Source organism: Schistocerca nitens, chromosome 1 (assembly GCF_023898315.1).
Source record: "Schistocerca nitens isolate TAMUIC-IGC-003100 chromosome 1, iqSchNite1.1, whole genome shotgun sequence".
NCBI classification, from domain to species: domain Eukaryota; kingdom Metazoa; phylum Arthropoda; class Insecta; order Orthoptera; family Acrididae; genus Schistocerca; species Schistocerca nitens.
The window spans coordinates 922913194-922940017 of NC_064614.1; the positions used below are offsets into that span (position 1 = coordinate 922913194).

At 36.7% G+C, this 26824-nt stretch overlaps 1 protein-coding gene across 2 annotated transcripts; it reads right to left on the reverse strand.

Annotated features, from left to right (window-relative positions):
• Window positions 1-5973: 5973 nt before the first annotated feature.
• On the reverse strand, window positions 5974-26317 carry LOC126192761 (39S ribosomal protein L11, mitochondrial). Of its 2 annotated transcripts, none has more exons than XM_049932630.1 (3): window positions 26200-26317; window positions 14266-14455; window positions 5974-6564 (listed from the first exon to the last, which is right to left on the reverse strand). In XM_049932630.1, the coding sequence occupies exons 1-3, from the start codon at window positions 26224-26226 to the stop codon at window positions 6299-6301; spliced, it is 483 nt and encodes a 160-aa protein (XP_049788587.1). In that variant the 5' UTR covers window positions 26227-26317; the 3' UTR covers window positions 5974-6298. The 2 variants fall into 2 exon arrangements, with proteins under 2 accessions (XP_049788587.1, XP_049788586.1); XM_049932629.1 differs by lacking the exon at window positions 26200-26317 and adding an exon at window positions 25897-26113.
• Window positions 26318-26824: the final 507 nt, after the last annotated feature.

Genomic DNA, 26824 nt, shown 5'->3' on the forward strand with positions numbered 1-26824 from the left:
TTGCCAGCTCTGAACTGTTTTTGACCCCAAAATAATTATTGAATGTCTAAACTGATTTAAGTTTATTTTTGATAAACTTATTTAATTTATTGCATGGTGATGACATATTGTTCATAACTGTAGTGTTTTCTTGTTTCTTCTCTGTTTACATAATATACTTCATTAACTAGCTAATCTTGTTCATGCACTGGTATAGAGTTTTATCATTCTTTTCTTGCAACAGTGTACCGCAGGGTATGAGGGATTCTCTGGCAGTCACGTTCCTCTAACCACTTCTCGCCTATGCGGCATTCTGGCATTAGCACTAACAGAGGGTGCTGATTATGTGCGGCAGTCTGTTTTTTTGTTTTTTTTCTGCTCACTGTGGCTTATTTAGGTACTTGTTTTATAGTTTTTATATTATTCTGTGCACTAATAGGAATGGTAAGACTAGTATCATCTAATCAAGCGAATGGGAATGATGTATTCCTTCGAAGAACAAGTCAATATGCTTCTCATTTACAGAGAATGCTGAAGTGATAAGGAATACCACTCAATCCATGATAAGAAGATTGCAGCACTGCACTGATACCAATGGTCATCACTTCAAACACCTTCTGTAAATGGGCGTTAATGCCACCTTTTTGACCTTCGTTGACCTTCAAAGACCTTATTGTTGCACATAATTGGATTTGTCTTGATAGCCACTATCAGAAAATAAGTACCAAACTATAGCATCCCATTTAAAAAAAAAAAAAAAAAAAAACACAGTTGACCTTCATATCTCTGATGCGACCCCACCTAGCACCAAAAAACCAACATCATATTATGGCCCCTGTTGTCCCATGCAACATTTGTCCCATAAACTTTTCAGCTACTATCATACTTTCAGAGTTATTCTAAGTGGCAATAGTTAGTGACTCACACTGTAAATGTTCTTTGCCATTAATTTCCATGCATGTTCTTAACTTTTGTTCAAATGTGTGCTTTTCGAACAGGGCCGGCTTAAGCACCAAGCAACACAAGCTGCTGCTTGGGGCGCCAAACTGGGAGGGCAGCAAGAGGCACCACAACTACAAGATCTATATACAGTATGTATCACAATTAGTTGTAGCCATTAGGATGCCCATGTGCAACATTTGTGTATACCATGTATATCCCTATTACTAGCATAAACTGACATGGGTGAAAGTGTAAGAGGGGACAGGGGGGAAGTTTTCTGTCTGTGTGTGTGTGTGTATGTGTGTGTGTGTGTGTGTGTGTGTGTGTGTGTGTGTGTGTAGGGGCAGGGGGAGGATGCCAAATGGTACAACACTTGGGTGGAAAAATGTTTCTGAACTGACTGGCTTCTGAACTGCATTAGTACAAAATGTTTCGTATGTTCTACTTCAATCTGTGATCAATTTGTTGAATTTTAAAGTAAAGAATTAAAGGTTACCAGTGCAGTCTACCCAGTAACTGTAGTTTGCTAAAAATTACAAAACAAAAAATAACTAAGTTTAGCAATTTATTTTAGCCAGAATTATGGCTTTAAATTAATTACTGCTTGTAGAAAAACTGAAAGGAAGAGAGAACTACAATACATGGCAGTTTCCAATGAAAACGTAGCTTCAAATTTGAAATGCTGTGGGAATGCATCTGAAGTGAAATAAAGGTAAAGTCGCAAGTGAGTGATGCTAGAGCAAAAATAGTATTGTCAGTTCATCCAGCAATTTGTGTGTACTTGCAGAACACAAGAACTGCAGAAGTTGTTTGGGACAAATTAAAAGAGGTGAATGAAGATTCAGAGGATAACTGGTTTGCTGACTACATGCCACATAACTCGAATGGAGAACTGTAAATCAGAAGCAGCATACCAATATTATCAAAAGGATAGTGGCTACTCACCATATAATGGAGATGCTAACTTGCAGATAGGCACAACAAAAAGATTGGCACAAAATAAGCTGTCGGCCAAGAAGGCCTTTGCCAAAATTACACAACTGACACACACACACACACACACACACACACACACACACAACCTCATTTTCTGGCAGCTGAAGCCAGACTATGAACAATGTTTTTTACTTGCCACAGTTAAGTAAAAATTTATTTTTTGTACAGGAGATAGTGGAAAAGGGACATTCCATCACCTCTGATTAACAAAACTGTTGCATTTATAATAACAAAATAATCTATTTGCAACAGCAATAATTGATAAAGACATGTACAAAATTGGACCAACCAGATACTATAAAATGACACAAACTTGTGGCATAGGAGATCAAGACATTTAAGACCGGATAAAATGGAAGTTTTGCAAAAAGATTTGGTTGCAGCAGTAATTCTATGGGAACTGCTGAGCCTCCATGTGGTACATGTGTGCTTGGATGGTAAACAGAAAACTTTATCATTCCAAGATTCTAACTCCAGAACAAAGGTATCCTTGAATTAATACAGTCTGACTTGTACAAACCAATGGTAGCAATATCAATTGATGGGGCCAGATACTTCCTGACTTTAATAGCTGATTATACAGGGGCGATATTTTTGTACACTCTAAGTGACAAAAACCAAGAACTATTAGACATTTCAAGAAGTTGGTGGAAAAATAAGCTATTTGCAAAATTTGTATCTCACACACAGACAGTGGGAAGGAATATGTGAAACAAGGACTAGTAAACTTCTTAAAGGCCACAAGAATAATTCATCAAACAATAGTACCATAAACACTGGAACAAAACAATGTATTAGAAAAATATAACACAACATTAATATGAAAGGCAGATGCTTATTATCTGATATAGGTTTACTACCAAAATCATATGGGGGGAGGAAGCAGTCTCTACAGCTGCATACCTCATTAATAGATCAAACATCTTTAAAAAGCACGATACCAGAAGTATTTATCTGGAAAAAACCTTCTGCATTTAAAAATATTTGGCAGCAAGGCCTTTGTTCATCTACCCAAAGCAAGCAGGTATAAATGGGATAAAAAGACATTTACACATACTGGTAGCATGTCGTGAACAGAGCAAATCATATTGCCATATAATAGTGCCTACAAAGCCTCAGGAACTGGAAATTACTCCTGAAATTAAGCAAAATGAATCAGAAATAGCTGAATCTGAACCTATTACTAATGAGAAAGGTGATGACCAAGATGTATTTTACCCGGTCATAACAGTTCCAATGAAAGCAGCTCAGAAGGTGAAAATTCATCAGATGCAAATAAAAATTCACAGCAAAGTTGAACACTCAAAAGGTCATCAACAATCCTGAAAACAACATAGACGATTGATTATGTGACCTACTACTTTACAGATACAGAGAATTCGGATCCATCATCATTACAAGCAACTTTAAAAAGTACACTGTCACACAACTGGCTTCAGGCAATTAAAGAAGAATTGCACTCACATGCTGAAAATCAAATATGGGAAAAATCAAACAATGTAAAATCCAGGATGGAATAATGACAACATTAGGAAAAGGATAGTTGCACAACTCTCACAAAAATTACCACTGTCTCTGGCCACTGAGGCCGGATCGTGAACAACTGCTCCTGATGAGAGAAGCAATGTGGGTGGTGGAGACAAGGAAGAGCCCGGGGCTGGAAGAGGGCGGAATAGCAGTGCAGGGGTGGGGGAGGGCGTAGTGCTGCTTGTTGGAGCAAGCAAGAACATGGAGGGGGGAGCAGGACAGGACAGGGCTACTATGTGGAGTCGGGAAGTTTTTTTTGGGGGAGGGGGGGGGGGAGAAGAGCAGAAAAGAAGTAGAGGATAGAGGAGGGGGGGGGGGGGGGAGAGACTAGTGGGTGCATTAGTGGAATAGAAGGCTGTGTGGTACTGTCATGGGAGCAGGCAAGGGGACAGGTGGGTGGAGGACAGGGACTAACAAAGGTTGAGGCCAGGGGCATACAGGAATGTGGGTTATACTGCAGGGAGAGTTCCCACCTGTGCATTTCAGGAAGTTGGTGTTGGTAGGAAGCATCCAGATGACACAGGCTGTGAAGCAGTCACTGGAGTGAAGTATATTGTGCTGGGCTACTGGGTGGTCCAGTTTTCCATTGGCAATAGTTTGTCGTTGGTCATTCACCTGGACAGACAGCTTTTTGCTTGTCATACCCACGTAGAAAACAGCACAGTGGCTCCAGCTTCATTTGCAGATCACGTGACTGCTTTCACAGGTAGCCCTATCTTTGACAGTGTAGGTGTAGGTGGTGCAGGTAGTGGTGGTGGCGGTGGTAGTGGTGATGATGTTGGGAGGATATATGGGACAACTCTTGCGTCTAAGTCTATTAAAGGGACATGAGCCATCAGGCAAAGGGTTGGGAGTAGGGGTAGACAAGGCTATTACATAGGTTCAGTGGGTGGTGTAACACCACTGTGGGATGGGTGGGAAAGATAGTGGGTACGATACTCCTCATTTCAGGGCACAGTGAGAGGTAGCTGAAACAGTGGCGCGGATGTGATTCAGTTGCTCCAGTGCTGGATAATACTGAGTCTTGAGGGGAGTGCTCCTTTGTGGCTGGACAGTGCAATTGTGGGAGGTAGTGGGTGGCTGGAGGGACAAGACACAGGAAATCTGTTTCTGTACAAGGTTGGGAGGGTAATTTTGGTCTGTGAAGGCCTGAGCTGATGACAAAGGGGATGGGAAGCCAGTCATTGGTTTTCTGTTTAAATTCAAGGTGTTATTACCTACGGCAGCGAGAAACAACTTGCAGTAGCTTTATCAACTACTGAAGCTGAATGCGTAGCCCTGGCGTCAACTTGTCGAGATGCATTCTGGCTACAGAGGTCAAAAAAGAAATCTCTTCATGCCCTGAAAGTGACCCCATTAAACTTTATTGCGATAATAAATATGTATTTGGTGTATACAAAACAAGTGATTGCCGTGGAAGAATAAGACATACTGATATCAAAAATCATTTTATTAGAGAAAAGATAAAACTCAGGGGAACAAGTCCCAATGCAGTAGAAGCTGGCTGATATGTTAACTAAATCACTCACAAGAACAAGGCTTCTTCATATGATTAAGGAATGTCAAAGTTTTCTTTATTAGGTAATGATTCCAGTGGAAGTGTTACAAATGAAAATCTATGCCTCTGCTGGTTCTTTGCTGTTAATTTTCAAGCATGTTTTTATTCTAGTTCATTTGTGTGTGTGTGTGTGTGTGTGTGTGTGTTCTGAGTATTATGTGTGTGTGTGTGTGTGTGTGTGTGTGTGTGTGTGTGTGTTTGTTATAGCAATGAAATGTTTCTCATATTCTACTTCAAAAGATGATCACTTTGCTTAACTGCTTTACTGCATATTGAAGCAAAAAACAATAATAATAGTTTTTTATGTAACAGAATTAGCTAGTTCAATGAGAATGGAAGTAGGCATGATTAACTCCATAAGCAAATAGTACGGCAATAAATATTAGTGGTAACCATCTGAATTTGAACTTTACACTGGATCATCAATCTTTTAATAATTATGCATGTATTTGTATGTTATTTTATTTGTTCATGTTTGGTTACCTAATGTCAAGCCCTTGACACTGCCTGAAAGTAAAACCAGTGCCATGGTTAACATCATAGCAGGTGTCATTATTATTCTGAATTAGTTACTGTGTGTCGAGAAAGAGAGCACACAATGTTTTTATTATAGTCCTTAGTTATACTGGTAACAGATTTACTAAAATAAGATACCCTTGTTGCTCAGTTTATATTTAGCAAGCCGGTCTATAAGAGCATTCTTTTTTTTTTGAGTAGCTCAAGCCGAAGACACTGTGAGGAAATAATTGTCTGCCCACAAGCACAACAGTCACACTCCAAAGCACTGCTGGTACTGTACCGATGCAATCCATTGCATGCTGGCTCGAGCAGGTAGAAGGAAGTCGTCTACCTAAATCTGAGGTGAGAACTTTGTATGTTATATGTCTTTTATATGTTATATGTGATATGTATTTTATATGTTGTATATCTTTTATATGTTATATGTCTTAGTGCAGCAATGAATAACTTCCAAGGGTTGTCATGGTAATGACCATGAATCTTTATTTATTGGTCCGAGCAATGACAAGAAATCATCTGAAAATTAATGTGATTATGGCTGCTAGTGCTGGCCACTTATTCACCATTTCACAACTTCATACATCACAATTCATCCATCCTAATCATTTTCAATAAAGACTCACTTAGACAAAACTGTTACCTCTATATCTCTTGGGCTTGCAAAATTAAGGAGTTACAGGTGTAATAGAAATATTTGTACGTATCTCTTCTGTTTTTAATAACAGTAAACTTTCTTTTTACAACTACACAACAAAGGAAGATACAAAGAGAGAGTGATTAGCCTGTTCTTAACATCCGAGCTTCCTTTTTCTCTTGAAGTTCTTTCTTCTGTTGTTCAACAACTTCTCTCCTTTCTTCCAAAAATTCACCATATTCAACTGAGTCAATATTTCTTGTTATTTCAATGCCACATGATCTTGCAACACCTACCAACATTACACATATTTGTTCTAAAGTGTAACATGCCAAAGGAGGATCTTCTGATTTGATTTTTGCTATTTCATACAAATGCTTTAGTGTTATTTTTCCCGATATTTCTTTTCCTGAAACAAAATTCCATTTATAACTAAGCTGATCAAATGCAATGCAAGCTTGGAAATGTTTACCTCTAAATATTTATGAAAACATGCGGACTATTTCTAAAATTCACAGGGAAGTTACACTTTAATAATATTTCATGCATTTTGATGACATGGTCAAGAGCTAATTTTCTTATGAACAATAATGTGTCACACTCGAGTAGAAGTGAATTTTTTTATTTTGCCTAAAAACTCTACCTGTAATTGTGAGTGTCTCTGACTTCTTCTCATAATTGTTAATTCACTATTCTAGTGCCATGTTCTAAGAGGAGTGAGAAGGGGCATTAAACATTAGAAAAGCAGTTCCTTTTTCAGGACAAAATACAAGCATACAGGGCTCACAGTAAACATACTTTACTGGTCTCGTGTTCAAAAAATTTGGTTTTCACTACTTTTTACTCACTCTCAAATGAAAGATAAGCTGAAAGGCTAAATGTGAAAAAGAATTCAATTGTTCAAGAAAACCTCTTACAAGGAACTCCTTAAGTGTGAGGTCGTAAGTTCAATCTTTAGAAAGGCTCATTTGAAAGTGTTTTGTTAACAAATATGACAGGAAAAATATTAGCTGCCAATGACTCAGCATGTGCTCGAGGAAATGTATCTGAGAGATCCAGAGATCAACCTTCTATGGGATGTATGTATTTACGCTCCACAAACTGGATATCGTCAACAAGCAAAAAATTGTTCAAAACAAACAATAAATTTGCACCATGAACACAAAATGAAAAATGGCGTACCACAGTGATCAGAAACGTTCGCACCATCAAGATCAAAAGAAAACTCCTTGGGATTTACAAATCACGCAGGATGTTCAGCTAGGTATCCACTCTTAAAGAATGCATAAAGAATCATATTGGTTTACAGGATGATAAGGACTGATGGAATGTGATGACATGCAACCAAATACGAAACAGTCTGTCGTGGAGCTTATGAAACTAGCTATCTTTTAAGACATAGTTGCAGATAGTGCAATACTATACTTTATAAGTACAGAAAAAACAAACATCCAGAGGTTGAATTTGTCCTGTGGTATCAGATAGTACGAACTGCAATGTCACACGCTTCTCAGGAGAGAGAGTTTGCTGTAAAGTAGTATGATTTTTAAACACAGACCAGGAATCAACCAAAAGCAAGTTATTTTGACCAGCTACTGGCCAAAAGCAGTGCTCATACCATATTTGTAGTTCTCTTAAGCTCATCATATTGCACCTCTTACAAGGAACTCCTTAAGTGTGACGTTGCAAGTTCAATCTTTAGAAAGGCTCATCTGAAAGTGTTGTGTTGTTTTCTGGGACTATAATATTCCACACTGGCCTTGAAAGTCACACACACAAGATAGAATTGTGGGGGCAGAGCACATCCAATTTCTCACAGCACATAAATAACTTTCCAGCCAATCGACCATCCCGATTAACAGTCAGTGTAATTTTATACAAATATGTTAAAGCACTGATGTTAGTTTATCTTGATACAACTCTCTTAGTACCCTAATATCCAAGGTTCCTTTCAAATGCATTTCCTCTTCAAATCCCAGTTGGTCAGAGTTGAATACAAATTCCTAATGAACAATGGGATAAGTTTATTTATCTCAGCTACTACAAATTTTCAGGCTGATTCTGCAGTTTGCTGTATCGAAAAGTTGATGCTTTGTATGAAACTTCGTTATCTTACATCTTCCAATTCTGGAGCACTGTTTGAAATTATGTAACCATCCATTGCTTCCCTTAAAATCAATGTAATCTATGTTACATACAGTATGATGCGCATCCTGTAAAGCATCCATGAAACACACAAACACTAGTTTTTGTAACAAGTATGCCTTATCCTCCCTCAAATATCCGTAATTTTTCTTATGCACTACATGATCATATTGCTGTGGGCTTATTTGAAATCTGTTCATCACTAATTTTTTACTATGCTGAGGATTATCTTCCACGTACGTAATTATGTTTAGTACCCGCTCCTCGGACAGTTATACTTTACTACATTTCACTGGAGACCTGATTTATGGCTCCCTGTCCGACAAAGATGATGAACTCACTTTCACTCGTTAGGCATGTATTATCGTCACTGTACTCCTCGTGTACATTGTCCACAGAGTCGTGCATGACACCACCACACATTCCACTCACTCATCCCCCAAGACATGTTAATATTTCTTCTGCCAATTCTTTCTTAATCTGCAAAATTCCTTGGATTTCTTTCTGATGAAACGTCAACTTTGGCACTGTTGTTTTAAATGTAATACAATGTTTGCTCTGTTTACCTTTGCCATTGTTCTGCTTTGGATCAACACCAGTAACACTGTAATGAGTTACTTGTCAACTAAGCAGTTCAACTACGATCCATAGTCTCATGCTGTGCTCCTCATTGGATACCCCCAGTCCTTCCCCTGTTGTCAATAGCACCCAATATTGTGGGGCATTAAATGCCATAAACATCATTGGCCTTTTGCGACCTCGCACTCAAAGGGTTCTTTGCTAGTGAGGCACAGTAAACTAACAAGGAGCAATTTCATGGTTATAGCTTGCATGACAGAGGCACTACAAACTGTGTGGCAACTAGTTGGAAGATAGTGATGGTGAATAACATCCAGGTACAGCAAAAAATTACCGAAATGAGACATTTTGGCAGTTCTGATGTAAGACATGGCACATAGGATTAAAAAGCACGAAAATTAGTATGGGGTCATTCCACATCAGAGGGACCAATATTAAACAGTGTCCCCACTCAACCATCTCCAAATCTAATGAAATTTGGTGTGAAGGTTCTACATGGTCTTTGATGGTTATATACCAAATGTCAGACCAGTATCTTCAGTGGTTGAATTCTTAGGGAATTTTAAAGAGAGGCACTCACCTCCGCATCATGTACTAAGGTGCAAATGTGCCAAATTTGCTAGGCTTTTTTAAAAGTTCTAGCAAACATTTGGTCATTTGCTTTAATATTCATAGACAACTTCTTATGCTGAATCACACCATGTCAAAAATTAGAGATTTAGCCATATCTATATATAGAAACAAGCCTTTAAAGTGGCAAAAAAATTTGGGGCACTATTCGGACAGCCATGATTTGCCCAACCACTGCTCCTTTTCGTATGAGCCAATCATGCCAAAACTTCAGATGGCTATTTCTACCTATGATGTCTATATATCAGTCAAATTTAATTGGCACTGGGTGCCCAGATGAAAAGATATGCATCTGCAAAGTTAGCAAAATTTTTCTAATTGCAAATTTTAAGTTTTTTTTTTTATATGGGGGGGGGGGGGGCAATATCTCAACTGTGTCTTCTTCAATCCTTTTTTTCTTGCCACAGCTGGATAGAGCATACTTTAAGCTTTCAAAGCTATACTGTTTAATTTCTGTATCTTGTATATTGATGAGTAAGAATACCTATCAAAAGTAGGGAAAATGGATTACTAATAAATACAAAAATTAATACGATCTGAAGCTGTAAATAAAAAAAGTGTAATTGTAGTGCCTTTTAATAGTATAAGATTTTCCTGTGGCTTAGGGAAAGTAACTATGCTGATAGGAAGTGTTTTTACATTATTTTACAGTGTAAAATATAAATATAATAAAAACCTCAGAAAGTGCTCTGAAGACTATAAAATCTAGAAGATCATAACGGAATGTTATGTTGCTTTAGAAGTTTTAACCCTACAGTGCATTGTCACTCTGTTTCCATTGGTATTCTAAAGCAGCAATAATTTTTTAAGGCTCTACCTTCACAGCAGTGATATACATTGCTGAATCACCACTTTCAATTGCTGCTTCCATTATTGGCAATTTTCAGTGTCAGTCTTTTGTGCGGTGTAAACCTTTGATGTTGACACTGTACAATCTTACTGTTGAGTACTGAGTGTTTGAATAATCAGTAATCATTGTTGTAGCTGAAGGTAAGCACTAAAACAATATGTTTATTAGCCTAATTTGTATATTTTATATAAAATCAATACTGACTATTGTCTGGAGACATCACCATTCTATTATGGAAAAAGGGAACTACAATCAGTTAAGGACATGTCCCCTATTAACAAGGAGCTTCTTCAGTGTAGGTCTGGGCTTGATTTTGCTGAAGATGCCCAAATTTGTTCATACCAGAGTGCCTAGTTGACAACAAAATTTCAATTCCAGAAGAATTTCTACAACCCATTTGGTAAAGACAAACAAATAACACTTGTAAACACTGCAATGTCCGATAGGTTAAAGTCACTGACTAATGAAGTTTTTAAACCTTGTCAGAAAATTTGTAGCAAATATAGACATCAAATGCCCAAAACAATCATCCCACCAGGATAAGCAAGAATCACCATCCACAGAAGACGTGGGTGTCATCGATGCTTGGCTTTACTCCTAAAACTTCATTATCATCACTTGGAGAATCACTACAAAAGCTTCAACAGATCAGCAAAAGGGATTCAATGGGATACATCAAGTGTAAATGTCAGAAAGCCCGAGGCAGCATTACAAAGATAATTGCCAAGGCTGTTGGTGTGAGCCAAGTAGTTATTGCTCAGATACAAATGGAAGAGTGTCATAAATGTAAAGGTATGGACATCTTAATTGAACAACTTAAGATTAAACTTCAGACTTCAAGCAATAGCAGTAAAGTTCAAATTTTGACCCTGGCCCCAAATAACTGCACTACTGAAAAAATGGCTAAAGAATTTGCTGTTTCAGCTAAGATGAAGAAGGTTTGGAAACAGAAGATGGAAAATGGGGAAAAAGCTCATTCATGAAATGAAACAAAATGTCGTCACTTTCTTTGAAGATGATGACTCTTCTTGTTTATGCCCGGGCAAAAAGGATTGTGCTGTTATAAGAATAAATGGGGAAAGATTCACAAGGAGAAATGGCTGCTCCTTTGTAACCTTAAAAAATGTTCATTGCTTATTGTAAGCAATATGGAAATGAACTAAGCTTCTCAAAATTTTGTAAGCTCAGGCTGAAATGGTGTAGTACAGCTGGCGCTTCTGGATCACATTCAGTGTGTGTATGTGCAATTCATCAAAATGTCAAATTAATGTTGGCTTCAGCAACATCCATTCAAGATGACTACAGGGATTTGATGGGAAAAAAAAACTGTGAGCACTTTGGAATAAAAAAAATAAAAAAAATTGTGAGGAATGTCCAGGAAAAATGCAACTAGAGACTTTTCTTGAAGACTCTTTTAAAAAAGACTATGATCCTGAAGAAACAATGGAATACAAGCAATGGGTCCATGCTGGCAGACACACATTGGAGACTTGCCAGAGAACTGTTGAAGATTTCATGGAAGCATTTATTTTGAAAATTACCAGTTTAAGAAGCCATCAGTTTGTGTCAGAACACCAAAGTTTATATCTTAAGCAGCTAGAAAGAAATCTTGCAGAAAATGAATTAATGATATTGATAGATTTTGCTGAGAATTATTCATTCATTGTTCAGGATACTGTGCAAGGATTCCATTGGGAGAATAGTCAGGCCACATTTCATCCATCTGATGTCTAATTTGATGGCAACGAATGTCAGAGTATTAGAATTCATATGATCAGCGACTGTTCTGTCATAATACCATTGCTGTCCATGCCTATCAAATAAATTAGATAGCATATTTAAAGGCAAAGACTGAAAACATTAAGAACATTTATTGCTTTAGTGATGATTCAGCTGTTCAATATAAGAATTTCAAAAATTTCATCAATTTATGCCTGCTTGAAAAGGATTTTGGCATCACTGTCAAATATTAACTCCATATGATTTATTCAAATTCTGTGATGATAGTATTCCAGTCGTAAAGCTTTTTTATGTACCAAAAGAAGGAACTGAAAAAATTCACCCAGATCAAGAAACAAGTTTTACCATGGGACATACAGTATCTGGAACAAGAGAAAATCAATTAATTGTAATCTTCTCAGAGTAAGCAGAGTTTCCCATGATTCTGCAGCATTCACAGTTAATGCCTTCGAAGCAGATGAAGAAATTCCAAGTTTACAACCAGAATAGTATGTTACTTGTATGTATGGCAATTTTTGGTGTGCTGTAAACGTGTGAAGTTTCACATGAACAACAAGATATCGTCATCAGCTTTACGCACCCACACAGTCATGCTCGTTCCTTCCACTGGTCGACTGCTAAAGATACCTCCTGGATTCCTGAGCAACATATCTTCATGACTTTGGAAGCCTCATCAGCATCACCAGGAAGACAATACAGCTATCCACAATCTGTCATTGACAAAATTGTAGAAGTGCTTAACCAAACATGGAACTGAACTTAACCAAACATGGAACTGAATCTTTAGTATTTTTGTTCTGCAAATTTGCTGTGTTTTGTACTACACTTGTTTTCATGTCATGTGCTAAATTACTGTTTGAAACTGGCTTATATGCTTGAATAAAAATAATTAATTATGGGACTTAATGAGCAAAATATTTGACTTTTCAGTCTTCTCGAAGTGCTAAAATAATAAGTTTTGAAATGTGTTCTTACTCGTCAAACTGAAAGATCCAAAAATTAAACAATATTTCTTTGAAAGCTTAAAGCATGCTTTTTCCAGCTGTAGCAAGAAAAAGAGGTTTGAAGAAGACACATTTGAGATATTGCCCCCCAAAAATAGCCTAAAATTTGCAATTAGAAAATTTTGACCAACTCTGCAGATGCACATGTTTTCATCTGGGCATCCAATGTTAATTAAATTTGGTCGATACATAGACATCATAGATATGAATAACCCTCTGAAGATTTGGTGTGATTGGTTCATATGAAAAGTAGCAATGGTCGGTCAAACCGTGGCTCTCCAAATACCACGACAAATTTTTTAGCCGCTTTAGAGGCTTGTATCTATATTTAGGTAAGGCTAAATCCCTAATTTTTGCCACGATGTGATTCAGAATGAAAACTTGTCTGTGTATATTAAAGCAAATGACCAAATGTTTGCTAGAACTTTTAAGAAAGCCTAGCAAAGTTGGCGCATTTGCGCCTTGGTACATGATGTGGAGGTGAGTAGCCTCTCTTTAAAATCCTCTAAGAATTCAACCACTGAAGATACTGAACTGAAATTTGGTATTTAGCCACCAAAGATAGATTTGGAGATGGTCAAGTGGGGACCCCTGGTCCTCTTGACATGGAATGACCCTATGACCTACATGGTCACAGTTTAAAATTCTCTGCAGCACAAATTACAATGCACAATGGAAAGTCACAACTTGTAAAAGGAACAAAAATGGAGTGTCCCATGACCAAACAATACAGTATTAGATTCTGTATCTTAAGAGGGAGAATGTATCACCCAGAATTCATCTGGAATTGTGTGACTGAAATTACTTTTTGTTTGTTGCTTCTATCCTGAAACTTTGATTTCATTCATCATTCAGCAGTATATTCTGGTTATGAATAATGCAAAACTGAGATGAAAAGAAATGTGACAACAACAACTAGCAACAAAATTTGAAAGCATGTGTCAAGAGACTCAATTTAAAATATGCAATCATAGATGTAACATATAAATACTGACTACTAACAATAAAACTGTGATTGTTATACATGACAAACATTTTAAAATTTTTCATGTTGGCAATGAGGAAAGATTGATATTTGTCATTTAATTCACTCAATGTATCCTAGTACAGTTAGCAATGGAGTATGATTTAAATAAACACAAATACTGCCAAACCTTCGTACCTGGTTCCATAGCACCCCTTTGTATACCAGCAGCTTGTTTTAGGAAAAATGTAGCAGGTGGCTTATGCATAATAAGCTGATAACTCCTATCAGCATTAACTGTAATTCTACATGGAAGAGGTATTCCCTCTTTTAAATTCTTTGTTCTTTCATTGAAATCCTTGCAAAAAGCTGCAATATTGATTCCATGCTGAAGACAAAAGAACAATAGAATATCAGTTTTGTAATGCAAAACACAAAATGAGCCATAATGGTGTCAAGAGGTCATTTCTCTTATGGTTGCAGATAAAAAAATTAGTTCTTTTCAGTATCAGAACAGTTATAAACTTAATGTGCCTAAGAGGACCCAAACAATGAACATCTTAACCCTGCACAACACTGTCCATTAACCAGCAATATTGGCTGTGGGTGTAGTGGTATTAATAATTATGAAGCAATCATTGGAATAAAACACTACTTAAGACTGACACAAAAAGATGGAGGAAAAGAATATTAGGGTTTTATGTACTGTTGACAACAAGGTGACTGGAAATTGATTTCAAGGTTGGATAGGAAAGGAAATCTCATGTATTCTTTTCAAAAGAACCACCCGCAAATTTTTCTTTATCAGATTTTGAATGAGAATTCTGAGGGGGAGGGGGGGAGGGAGCATGTGACAAGGAAATGTGGGTTATTTATTATTTCTTTACTTACATTCATAAGTATGGTTAAATATTACATAGATTTAATTGTACATATCATAAATAACACTTCAGTGTTTTAATAAGAACTTCTAACCACCAAGCTTATTCAGCAAATAGTCTCTTATTGTTAATTGTTTCTTTTTTTATTTGTTAATTATTTCAACTTTACAAAAAAAAATCAACAATAATGTTAGGCAGGAAAAAATTTAAGGTGTCAAAGGAATTTCAGAGTGTGAACAGCTTATGCTAAATAGTGCGCCACATGTATTACTTTGAGGAAGATTTTTAACCAATAATTTAAGGCAGTCTTGGTAAAAGCTTAATAACAAACATCTGTAGTGTCCAAAGCTTAAAATAATGTTAGTTTACTTTAGCTTCCATCATCATCAGTCATTTGACACCCACTGTTAAATAGAGGCCTTGTTAGACTTTTCCACACTTTGCAGTCTTCAGCTATAAGTATCCATGTTGCTCCTGCATGGTTTTTAATTTAATTTGTGATCATTCCCCAGTGCCACATACAGGATGAGTCACGAGGAAAGGTACTTGCTTTAAGAGGTGATAGTATTAGTAATTCAGAACAAAAACTTCACCTGGACAAATGCCCTATTCTGAATAGTTTCTGAGATGCAACACATTTAATATCACTCGTTTACGTTTTCCTCGAATAACTCGAAAAGCACATCCTCCAGTGAAAACGGGTCGTAGTACAAAATTAAACTACATAAGTTTCCTAAACAATATGCTGTTCATTTGTTCTCTAGGGGGTAACAGATCGCGCGAAGAGAGAGTGAGAAAGTTGACAATCTCGCACAACGCTCAGGCCTCTAACATAGATGGTTTATGTAGGCCAGGTTGAGGTAGTTTCACAACTTGATAGATACAAGTGCCCTGTATTAAATTGTTCGCCACAACTTCCTCTACACTACTGTGGTATGCTGTAAAGAATGTCAATGTTTGAGTAATACCGAAAACAAACAACAGTGTACATTAAATGTGTTATCTCTACGAAACCATCCGGGATAGTTCATATGTCCATATAAATTTTTTTTTGTTCCGAATCACTAATACTGACACCCCTCAAACCATGTACCTTTCCTCCTGACTCACCCTGCATATTTCTTTTCTTGTCCTACAGCTACACTCCATTCCTAATGGATCCTTGCTCCATGTAGCAACATTACTTCACAGTACCGCTATGTATCGCAAAAATCCAGAAATGCTGCCTAATTCATGGAATCCTCCATAATAGCCAGACTACAAAAATCCCATATCTGGATGCCAGCTCTCCTTTCACAAAGGCATTCGATGTTCAGATTCTGCCATTTATTGTCAAGCACAAACATAGCACAATGAAAACGAATTTCCATGGCACAGGCATCCTTGAGCTACCTCTTCCCCCTTTGTAAGATATTTCCTACACATCTCCCTAATCCTCTTACAACTTACAACAGTAAGAGAAGACCTTGCCTTTGCTGGCCTGTTCTATCTACCATACCCCTCCTAATATTCCGTAAAGGGCAAACAAATCCAGAACACCATTATTAATCTATCCAGCAGATCCTTTATCCAACAGAAGTTTTACTGCATTCCAAAGGCTTCACACTCAGCTTCACCCCAAAACTCAAACATACTGGACTGATCAAAAACCTACTCTCCTTCCTACAGTGGAAACACACTTTTACCATCAACCCTTCTTCTTCTCTCCCTTAAAACCCACATCCTTTCGTCTTTCCCTCTCCTTCCCTCTTTCCTGATGAAACAACCGTGGGTTGCGAAAGCTTGATATTTGTGTGTTTTTTGTTGTGTCTATCTACCAGCGCTTTCCCGTTTGGTAAGTCACAGCAACTTATGGAAGAGATACTTGAAAGAAATATTTCATTTCTCAACAAATTATATCATCATCACAATGGTATGCATTTCACACTTGAAAAGGACTTAATCTGCAATTTTCTAAGAAGAGAATCAAAATGTCACATGATATGGCGATGAAGACAGGACACGGGAGACAAAGGACAGGAAATGTGTTACTGGTTTTCTATTTACATCATAAACAGCTGTAATTTCCAGGAGCAGCAAGAAACAGCCCACAGTAGCTTTATCAATTACTGAATCACAATTAAATAAAAAAGAGCACTTCACATATATTAGAATGGTTCACAATGAACAACTTAATAATAAACACACACAAAACAAACACTATATATCCAAACAGTGCAGAATCAACAGCCTCTAACTGCAACCATAGGACTGTTAGGCAAAATACTTGAAACCATAAATAACACAAGATTTCTAGAAGTTTGGTCCCAAGAAGATCTAAAATGGCAGAACCACACAACACAAATAAATAAAGAAACCATAATTGAAATTGATTGAAACATTGGTGACTCATCAGTCAATAATTCTATGCCAAACCTAAGTATGCCTTAAAACAAGATACATTAAAAGAAAGCATATGGATGCTCCCAGAAGCACATTACAACATAAAAAGATGTATGTTACATTTCTTCCCGATTCTTAAAATTTTACACAGTGGTTTAAAATCTTTCTTTTTATGTATCTTTCATGTTTGTTTCTCTAGTTTGTAAATATGGACATATCTAAGAGCACTTACTTCCATAAAAGGACTACATGTATACATCTAGAAATATATATCTAAAAACAAAGATGATGTGACTTACCAAACGAAAGTGCTGGCAGGTCGATAGACACACAAACAAACACAAACATACACACAAAATTCAAGCTTTCGCAACAAACTGTTGCCTCATCAGGAAAGAGAGAAGGAGAGGGAAAGACGAAAGGATGTGGGTTTTAAGGGAGAGGGTAAGCAGTCATTCCAATCCCGGGAGCGGAAAGACTTACCTTAGGGGCAAAAAAGGACGGGTATACACTCGCACATGTCTCCTTGTGTCTGTATATGTGTGGATGGATATGTGTGTGTGTGCGCGCGAGTGTATACCCGTCCTTTTTTCCCCCTAAGGTAAGTCTTTCCGCTCCCGGGATTGGAATGACTCCTTACCCTCTCCCTTAAAACCCACATCCTTTCGTCTTTCCCTCTCCTTCCCTCTTTCCTGATGAGGCAACAGTTTGTTGCGAAAGCTTGAATTTTGTGTGTATGTTTGTGTGTCTATCGACCTGCCAGCGCTTTCGTTTGGTAAGTCACATCATCTTTGTTTTTAGATATATTTTTCCCACGTGGAATGTTTCCCTCTATTATATTAATATCATCTAGAAATATAGATACATAGTTTATAAGTATGGGCACATATGAAAAGAACATATACCTCCATTAAAAGAGAACATAAGTGTACACATAGAACATAATGTAGAAAAAACAGAATTGCATTGAACTGAATTGAATTCCTTTGCCTGTAAACAACTGTTGTTTTGTATAAGGCATCATCATCATTTGTTACATAATTATACAGTTGGTTACACAAATTATTCAAAAAATAGATAAATAGTTCTCAAGATGGTTATACAAATGATTATACAAAAGGTTAATGTATATAGATATTATTAAATAAATATTGCACATCTTGAACTCATCCATAATTAGTTTTGTTACACTGGTTGCATAGACAAAGTATGTTGTACATCATAAGTTACAATTTTGTTAGTTCACAATCAGATTTACAATAAAAGAGCATCTTTTTTGTTATAAAAAAGAGCATTATTTTTTTCATTTTGTATGAATTCACTTGTACTATAGAATGCTTTCTCTTTCAGCCATGTGTCTACCACCGTTTTAAATTTATTTTCATGCAGTTCCCTTGTGCCATGTGATATAGTGTTCAAAAATGTTTTGCCAGCATGTACAAAATTATTTTGGACTTCACTCAAACACATCCAAGGAATGTCTAATAAGTTCCTGTTTCTGGTTTCATATGAGTGCACGTCTGACCTCACAAATGCAATATCTCCTACTTGCCTTCCTCATTTATAAAATCATCAGCACTGTAGTAACATTTGTGTTTTGAATATTTTTCAACGTTTGCACCTGTGGATTCTAGCTTGCAGTCCTTGAGCTCTGAATACATTTTATTGCTAAGCTTCAAAACCACATAAATTGGAGTATTTTCAAATAATGTTAGTCTGTGGCAAGGTAATAAGTAATCTTGTTTGTGCTTTGTTTCATAAGCATGTGTAAACAAATTTCCTTCAAAAAGACGTGGGTTTTTTAGCTCAATGAGAAGTGTTTCATATATAAACATAGAAGGAATTGTCAATAAATCAAGGCTTGGAAATACAGGTTTACATGATTGTCTATTGTTTGTTCCAGTCAAAGCTCTGATAATTTTTTCCTGTAGCTTGGACATTCAGAGGTGGCTTCCTTTTTCAACACCCCAAAAAAGTATGCCATATCTTACAAATGATGTAAAATATGCATGATACAGAAATTTTCCAACAGCTAAGTCAGTTCATTTATTTAGAATCATCATTGCATAAACAAAACTATTTAATCGATCAATAAGCAATCCACATGATCAATCCATGCCAAGTTTCTGTTTATGGTCACTCCATGAAATTTAACAGATTCTGCAGTGATTAGTTCTCTGCTTTCATAACTTAACTGTGTTATATATACAACAGTTTGGTTCTGAAGTGTACAATTTGTGTTTTTGTTAGGTTTAGTTTCATAGCATTATTATTTATTGGCATGGTCTGTATCACTTCAGGCAGGGGGTTACCTCCACAGTCTCAGTTGTTATTGAATTTCACATATATTAAAATTCTGGAGTAAGTATGAAACATTTTTTTCTCCCAAAAAAAATTACTGCCCCGAGATACAGGCCTCCAAAGATGACAGTGCGAACAACATTTTGAAGATGTGAATTTTGGAAAAATTTTAAAATGCTGTATCTCTGTAACAGTTATAGATATTAGAGTTTTTTTTATTTGAAAGATAATTGCTTTATGATTACAATGGTATCCTCTGTTTGAACATATCTGTCAAAGTTCTTTTACTGTCTCCTTTTGAATTTTTTTTATAATTTACAGAAATTTTTTTTTTTGCAAAAATGCCAATCCAGAAAAGTTAGATGTTTTTTCTGTTGATTAGTACCATGTAGTACTATATTCTCTGTAAAGGAGAGCTTCCACTTTTAAGTTGGACAGGTTTTATTAAAAAAAAAACATTTTCTTAACTCTCAAGGGTAATTTAGGTCTTTAGTGAAGTTGTTTTTTACTAATTTCTTTGTTATAATGTTTATTTCTAATGCCTTTGTTGCAGTTATTTCTTATACTTTCTTTGTTGCATTTATTTCTTTCCACTTTCTTTGTTGCATTTATTTCTTTCCACTTTCATTGTTGCAGATATTTCTTACACCTTATTGTAGTTTCTAGTCAGTTTCTTTGTCATGGTTGTTCATTGCGGGTATTTGTAATGTAGCTATTCGGTGCTGATTTGTTTACTGAAGAGGCTTCTAAGAAATCTGAGACCATCCACTGAGTGTGTATTCGTGAGGAATTTGCCAGTTGACACAGTTGCAGTGTGTTTTGTGAAAAGGACTGTTTGAAATGTCTTCTGACTGGGGCCATAGGAGAGTTAAGTGTGCTGACTATCTGCATATCCATACAAGAGCGTTTGTTCAGGTTGGCAAGAAGTGTTTGCATTTGAAGACTCTGTTTCAAAGTGAAGATGTTTCCACTGACGACTTCTTGTGCTGTAAATGTTTTGACAGAATAACAGCAATCATAGTATCTGAACAAGGTGAAGCTTCCCATGATGCAGGTGATGAAGATTTTGCATCAACAGAGGAAGAATTAAGTACCCTGATTCACTCAACTACAGAGGTAGCTGTTAGTCCTGTTAAGAAACTGTGGTCAGTGAAGTTGGGTCATAAGCTTTATGCATCAAGAAAGCACAGAGAGATTACTAAAGCGATGGGTGAATACACTACAGCAAAATTGACCACACTGTTCAAAGTAGAAATTCCATCTTCAGAAGAAAATGGACCAAACCACTCTTGCCAGGAATTATTGACAAATATCAATTCAGCTGTTGAATACTGTTCATCCTACAGTGAAAATATGCAAGTTAGAATTATTATTCCACAGACATTTCCAAAGAAAACAATTTTTATCCACATTCCATCAGTATCAAAGTACACGGCAGACAAATCAAGAAATGCGAGGTTTGTAAAAGGAGTCTTGGAAGACCAGATCCCTATTATAGTCACCCTGTAGAAGCAACTCAGTTCAAATTGTGCAGTCATTTTATCTGGAAGATAAATGGGGCTGTTCTCATCAGACTGCCAACAGAAAAGACACTGTAACAATTGAAGGTCAAAAAATTGTGAAAGTGAAGAGGCACATGACTTGCAGTATTAAAGAAAATTTTTGCAATTTATAAGAACAACTTCACATACTGGAAGATCAAAATTTTATGCACTACGACCTAAGTGGGTAGTTCCATAAACACCTAGAGATGTCTGTTTATGTGTGTACTGCATGAAATTTGAACTTACTGGAGCATGTTGCATATGACACCTTGGTTGGGTGTGTGAAGTCATTAGTAGTCTGTGACGTGAAGCGAGAGACTTGTGGTGGCTGCCCTGGAAAGGGAGGACTGTCTTTACAGACACTTGGCCCGGAGGACGTAGCAGATATTTCTGCAGAAATTACATATGTGACATGGGAGGAAAATAAACTAATTAAGAAAACTGTTGCCTCTGACAGTTTCATTGATGAACTTCGTAAACGGTCAGTGAAAGCAGTAACATACCAGCATCTGAAGAAATTGACACAACAACACATTGCAGAAGTGAAAGGGTGTGTACAAGCTGAAGAACTATGTTTAGTACTTCACAGTGATTTTGCTGAGGGCTGGTCTGTAATTCTCCAACAAGAAGTAGAAGGGTATCATTGGAGTAATGGCCAGGTTTCAATTTTTACAGGAGTGACATATTTTCAAAACAAGACCAAAAGTGTGGACATAGGACATGACTCAGCACATGCTTTGCTAGCAATGTGCAAAATTCTTCAACTGCAAACAGGGGCAGAGAAGGTCATCATCATTTCTGATGGTTCTCCCAGTCATTTTAAAAATCGTTACCAGCTGTTTGAATTGAGTAAGTCACTTGTGCCAACTGACTGGGTATACAGTGTTACTTATCACAGGAAGGGTCCTTGTGATGGTGTAGGAGGCCTGCTGAAGCACCATGCTGCAAAACATAAATCTTTCCGTATGAAATACAGCTGTGATTCAGAGTGCTGAGGATTTTACGAGAGTCATAATATTTTACACGTCCACAGCCTCATTCTTTTGGCCAAAGAGGAAATCGAAGAATCCTGTGAGCAGAAAAAAGAAGGATGGTCCAAACAAACTACTCCTTTGAAAGGAACTCAGAAGACACATTTTTGGGCTCAAAGTAATGGGAGAACTCATATTGCACTCACTTTAAAGTGCAAGAAGGAAGAAATTTCGTTTGTTCAGCCAACAGCCCAGAAACAGCAATTTAATATTCAGATTCACAACCTGAGATGGGGGATGTTTGTGGCATGTGTGTATGACTATGACTGGTGGATTGCAGAGATTATAGATGCCATGCTACATCCAGCATCTGAAGAAATTGACACAACAACACATTGCGGAAGTGACAGGGTGTGTACAGGCTGAAGAACTATGTTTAGTACTTCACAGTGATTTTGCTGATTAAACAAAATTGTGGTGAATTTTATGCTACCACATGGACCACCTTCTGGATACATGTTTCCAGCTGAAACACAGCAACAACGCTATCAGTGATCACTTCCTGTTCACAATGATTTGACGATTATAAGTGCTCCAGTTCCTATTGGTTCAACAGGAAGTCATCACTCTATATCAAAGGAAGATACTGAAGCAGTGAAACACATTTTTAGCTCATTGAGTGGCTAATTTCAGTACAAAATTGAGTGCACAGCTGTTGTATAAATTGAAATCTTTAAGTATTTAGACATTTCACATACATTTTTGAACCATTTAAAATGCTTGAAAAATGAGTATCTTAGTCATCTTTCAAAGCTAAAATTATGTTAAATAAGGATAGTTTTTGATTTTTATGAGCTTGTTATGTGATAATAAAACATGTTTTATGCATGGAAAAAATTTCAATTGTTTATAAAACTTGCTCAGCCTGAAAGTGGAAGCTCTCCTTTCCAGGGAATGTAGAACTACATGGTTCTAATCAACAGAAAAAAATCAAAGTTTTATGGATTGGTATTATTGAAAAAAATAAAGTTCAGAACACTATAGTAAAAGAACTTTGGAAGGTAAGTCCAAATGGAGGCTTTCTTTGTAATAATTAAGCAATTATCTTTCAAATAAAAAAAACCAATAAAATGTCTAGAACTGTTCCAGAGATACAGAATTTTAAATTTTTTCCCAAAATTTTGCATCTTCAAAATGGTACGCACAGTGTCATCTTCGGAGGGCTGTATCATAGAGAAGAAATTTTTTTTGAGGGGGGGGGGGGGGGAAATACATGTTCCTTACTTAGCCCTTAATTTTATCATATTCTGAATTCAATAACATCCAAGACTATGAAGTTAAGATGTTTTCCTAGCCTGCCTGAAATGATGTGGTCTATGCCTATCCAATTTTCGAGCTCTTGGAGGGTTTGTTTTGTTTTCTGTGCTAATTCTTCAGTGTTTTTACAGCACACTACTGCTGTTGAGTCGTCTGCATACAGAATCTTATCTGAAGTTACCTTACCTGGCATGTCATTTATATAATACAGAAATAGTAACCAGCCTAGTACGGACCCCTGGGGTACAACTGCTTGAATTTCCTTCCAAACTGAGCAAAATTTCTCAGCCTTATGATGTTTAACTACCCTCTGTTTCCTATTTTGAGATAAGATGTGAACCAACTTAAAGATTTGTCATGGAAGCCACAGAAGCTAATTTGAGGAACACCTGCTTATGGTTTACCATATTAAATGTCTTACTGACACCACAGAAGATAACGGACACACTGTCCTTGTTATTGAGGCATTTGGTTATTTTAGTGATTAGTTCATTAATAGCGACATGCACAATGCTTTGGTCGTGCCTAAATCCATACTGAATATTAAAAATAACGTTGTTTTTTGTTGTATTTTTCTAATTGGTTACACACTATTTGCTCAAATATTTTATAAATAATTTGTGGTATTGATATTGGACAAAAATTTCCTATCTCCTCATGTCTGCCATTTTTATAGAGAGGTAGAACTTACGAATACTTTAGCCTGTCTGGAAAGTCCTCATCGAACAATTTATTTATTATGTGACAGAGTTGGGGTTGTGACAGAGTTGAGGATGCAATATAAACACATCCTGTCTATGTTATTTTTCTTATTTCATCCCAGTCAAACGATTGAGATTTTTTAGGGATTTGATAATATTAGCCAAATCACAGCAGGATAAATGAATAAATTTGAATTCTCCTGATCTGTGTCGCATTATATTGGGATTTGGGTGTGAAGGAGGGAGATCATCAGTTTTGTTAGAATCTATAAAATACCTGTTGTATTCTTCGCATATATGTCTGAATTGTAATAACTTCCCTGTTATTTGTAATGTAGGGTTTAAACCTTTTGTTTTTCAGTGCTTATTCCAGTCTTGGCAATCTGCCAGACAGCTTCAGATTTATTTGTGGCGTCTGATGTGTATTTATTGTTTGCCATTTGTTTTGCCTGTTTAACTATTCTGCCAAACATTCTTTTGTATTTCCTTATATAGCTGACAAACTCTGAATCGTGGTTGTTCTTTGCTTCCACATGCAGTTTCCTCTTTCTAATACTAGAGATCCTGATGCCTTCTGTTACGTGCATGCATAAGATTAACAACACATTACTTGTGTGGCACTTCAAACCACGATCGCTTTACTGTATATTACAGCAAAAAACAACAGTCCAGACACTAATTGAGTCTGTGTTAGTAGTATTATGAGCCAATTTGTTCGCAAATACTTGTACATACATGACCACAAATTAATTTGAACTTAAGAAATTTAATTATTGTATGTTCGTGTGTATGGATTTTTAATCACTTTTTCTCTTGGTATTAAGCTGACAGTCTCATGTAAAAGGAAACTAACTTGATTTAACTGATGAGATTAATATAGATGTTGATATTATGTTAACTTCCAGATTCAACTATCCAAAAATAAAAATTAATTAAAACCTTATAGAGCCAAATTATGTCCATATATCTTTAAAGAATATTTTGGAGCAAGGTACTGAACATTCACAAAATAAAAGTATTCCATTCAAAATAACAGGCCTACACATGAATTTTTGTGTGTGTCTGAGAACACCATTTATTTCGCTTTCTGTTTGAAAAACCTATGGAACAGAGCTTCTGCTTTGGAGCACAAAGGGAGTAAAAAAAGAAAAAAAAATAATGATGATAAAAGTAATTTGAACGAAAAGTAGTGTTTGCTGTATGAAAATGACATTTTCATACAAACCTATACTACACCGGTTATGAATTACAGATTATTACTGCTACACTTTTTCATGGGCTAACAAGATTTTGTGTTTTTCGATTATGGGTATTAGTGCTTATCTGTCTAAAACTAGTACTTCTAACTTTCGGAAAATGATCTGTTTTGTGGTATTTTTTTTATTATCTGTAAAACCATTTTCATATTTTGGTTGAATCTGTGTGACTATGAGGTATGTAGTATCATGGTAAAATACTATCGAAACATAGATGATGCTTCTGCTACCGGCAGTACTACAATGAGCAATATCTAACAAAATTCAAGTTGTTGGTGATGTTGGTTTATGAGGCGCTCTACATCATGGTCATCAGCGCCTGCACCACTTCCCGAATGATGAGAGATGATCAGGACAAACACAAAATTCAAGTTGCTTCTGACAAACATTTTGATGAACGATGTACGCAATGCATCAAAGGCTGTTGTACGGAAAATGATTGCGGTCACAATATACAAATTCAAAATGGTTTTTACCTGCCCAAGCATTGGTCCTAACGGAGGACCGGCAACTGCCATTCCTGCTGGGATATTGGTTCGAATTTTATTTCCATGTTGCACCTTGTCAACGGCTTTACGCAAGGTCTTCAGCCTACCAGCAGCTTTCGACATTTTTAACTGTTCACATATAAGTCTACTGCTCTTCGTCTACATTATTTACAAACATTAGACGTTTCGATACCCTCGGGCAAAATCGAACGGAAATACTTTCGATAGTGAAAATGAAATTCACACACAAAGTAATCTACAAGAACATTGGTACAAGAAGAAAATGATTACCTTATAATTAATTGAACTGCTCACCATACCTTCACTGTCGACATTCACTTACCACGGAATTTTAGAAAATATCTTCATTTCGACTTAAGCCAATTTCTCCCTTAAGCCCGGTCCACACGCAACGATCTATCGGCGCAGATATCTGTACATGCAAAAGATCGCTGCAAATGTGGTGTGTTCACACGACACAAACCCCAATCTACTACTCGCCTGCCATCTGTCGGTTTAGAAATGAAATATCAGTGGCAAGCGACTACGATCCCCGTAAACGTCAAAATTTAATTCAGTTATTTTGAAATATAGAAATGGAGGAAGTTCTGTTGTGGTCTGTGTTCGCAACTTGTGTTGCAAAAAACATTTAGACCAACCGCAGGAAACAGAGAAAGCGGTCAAAATGGTGTAGACAGTGGCTGCTAAAGCGAAAGCAGTTTTCTCACGTAAATTTACTGCGAGAGTTGCAGGGCGAACCAGTTTTGTTTTACATTACCTCTTGTTCCATTTCTTCGCACATTGGCACTCCAATTTCATCTTCAATTGTATTCCTGCTTGGTCTTGGCGTTTCTTGATCACTAAGAAAGACAAGCAGATCAAAATACCATAACGTTGGCTGGTATACTTGATCTAC

Excerpts from the sequence above, each read along its gene's own strand:
- LOC126192761 (XM_049932629.1), bottom strand. The coding sequence starts at position 26,031 with ATGTCGAAAGCTGCTGGTAGGCTGAAGACCTTGCGTAAAGCCGTTGAC. Across the intron at positions 14,456-25,896 it reads TAGGACCAATGCTTGGGCAG|CATGGAATCAATATTGCAGC; the intron begins GTAAAAACCATT and ends TTTTGTCTTCAG. Across the intron at positions 6,565-14,265 it reads AAGGGGTGCTATGGAACCAG|GAAAAGAAATATCGGGAAAA; the intron begins GTACGAAGGTTT and ends ATTTTGTTTCAG.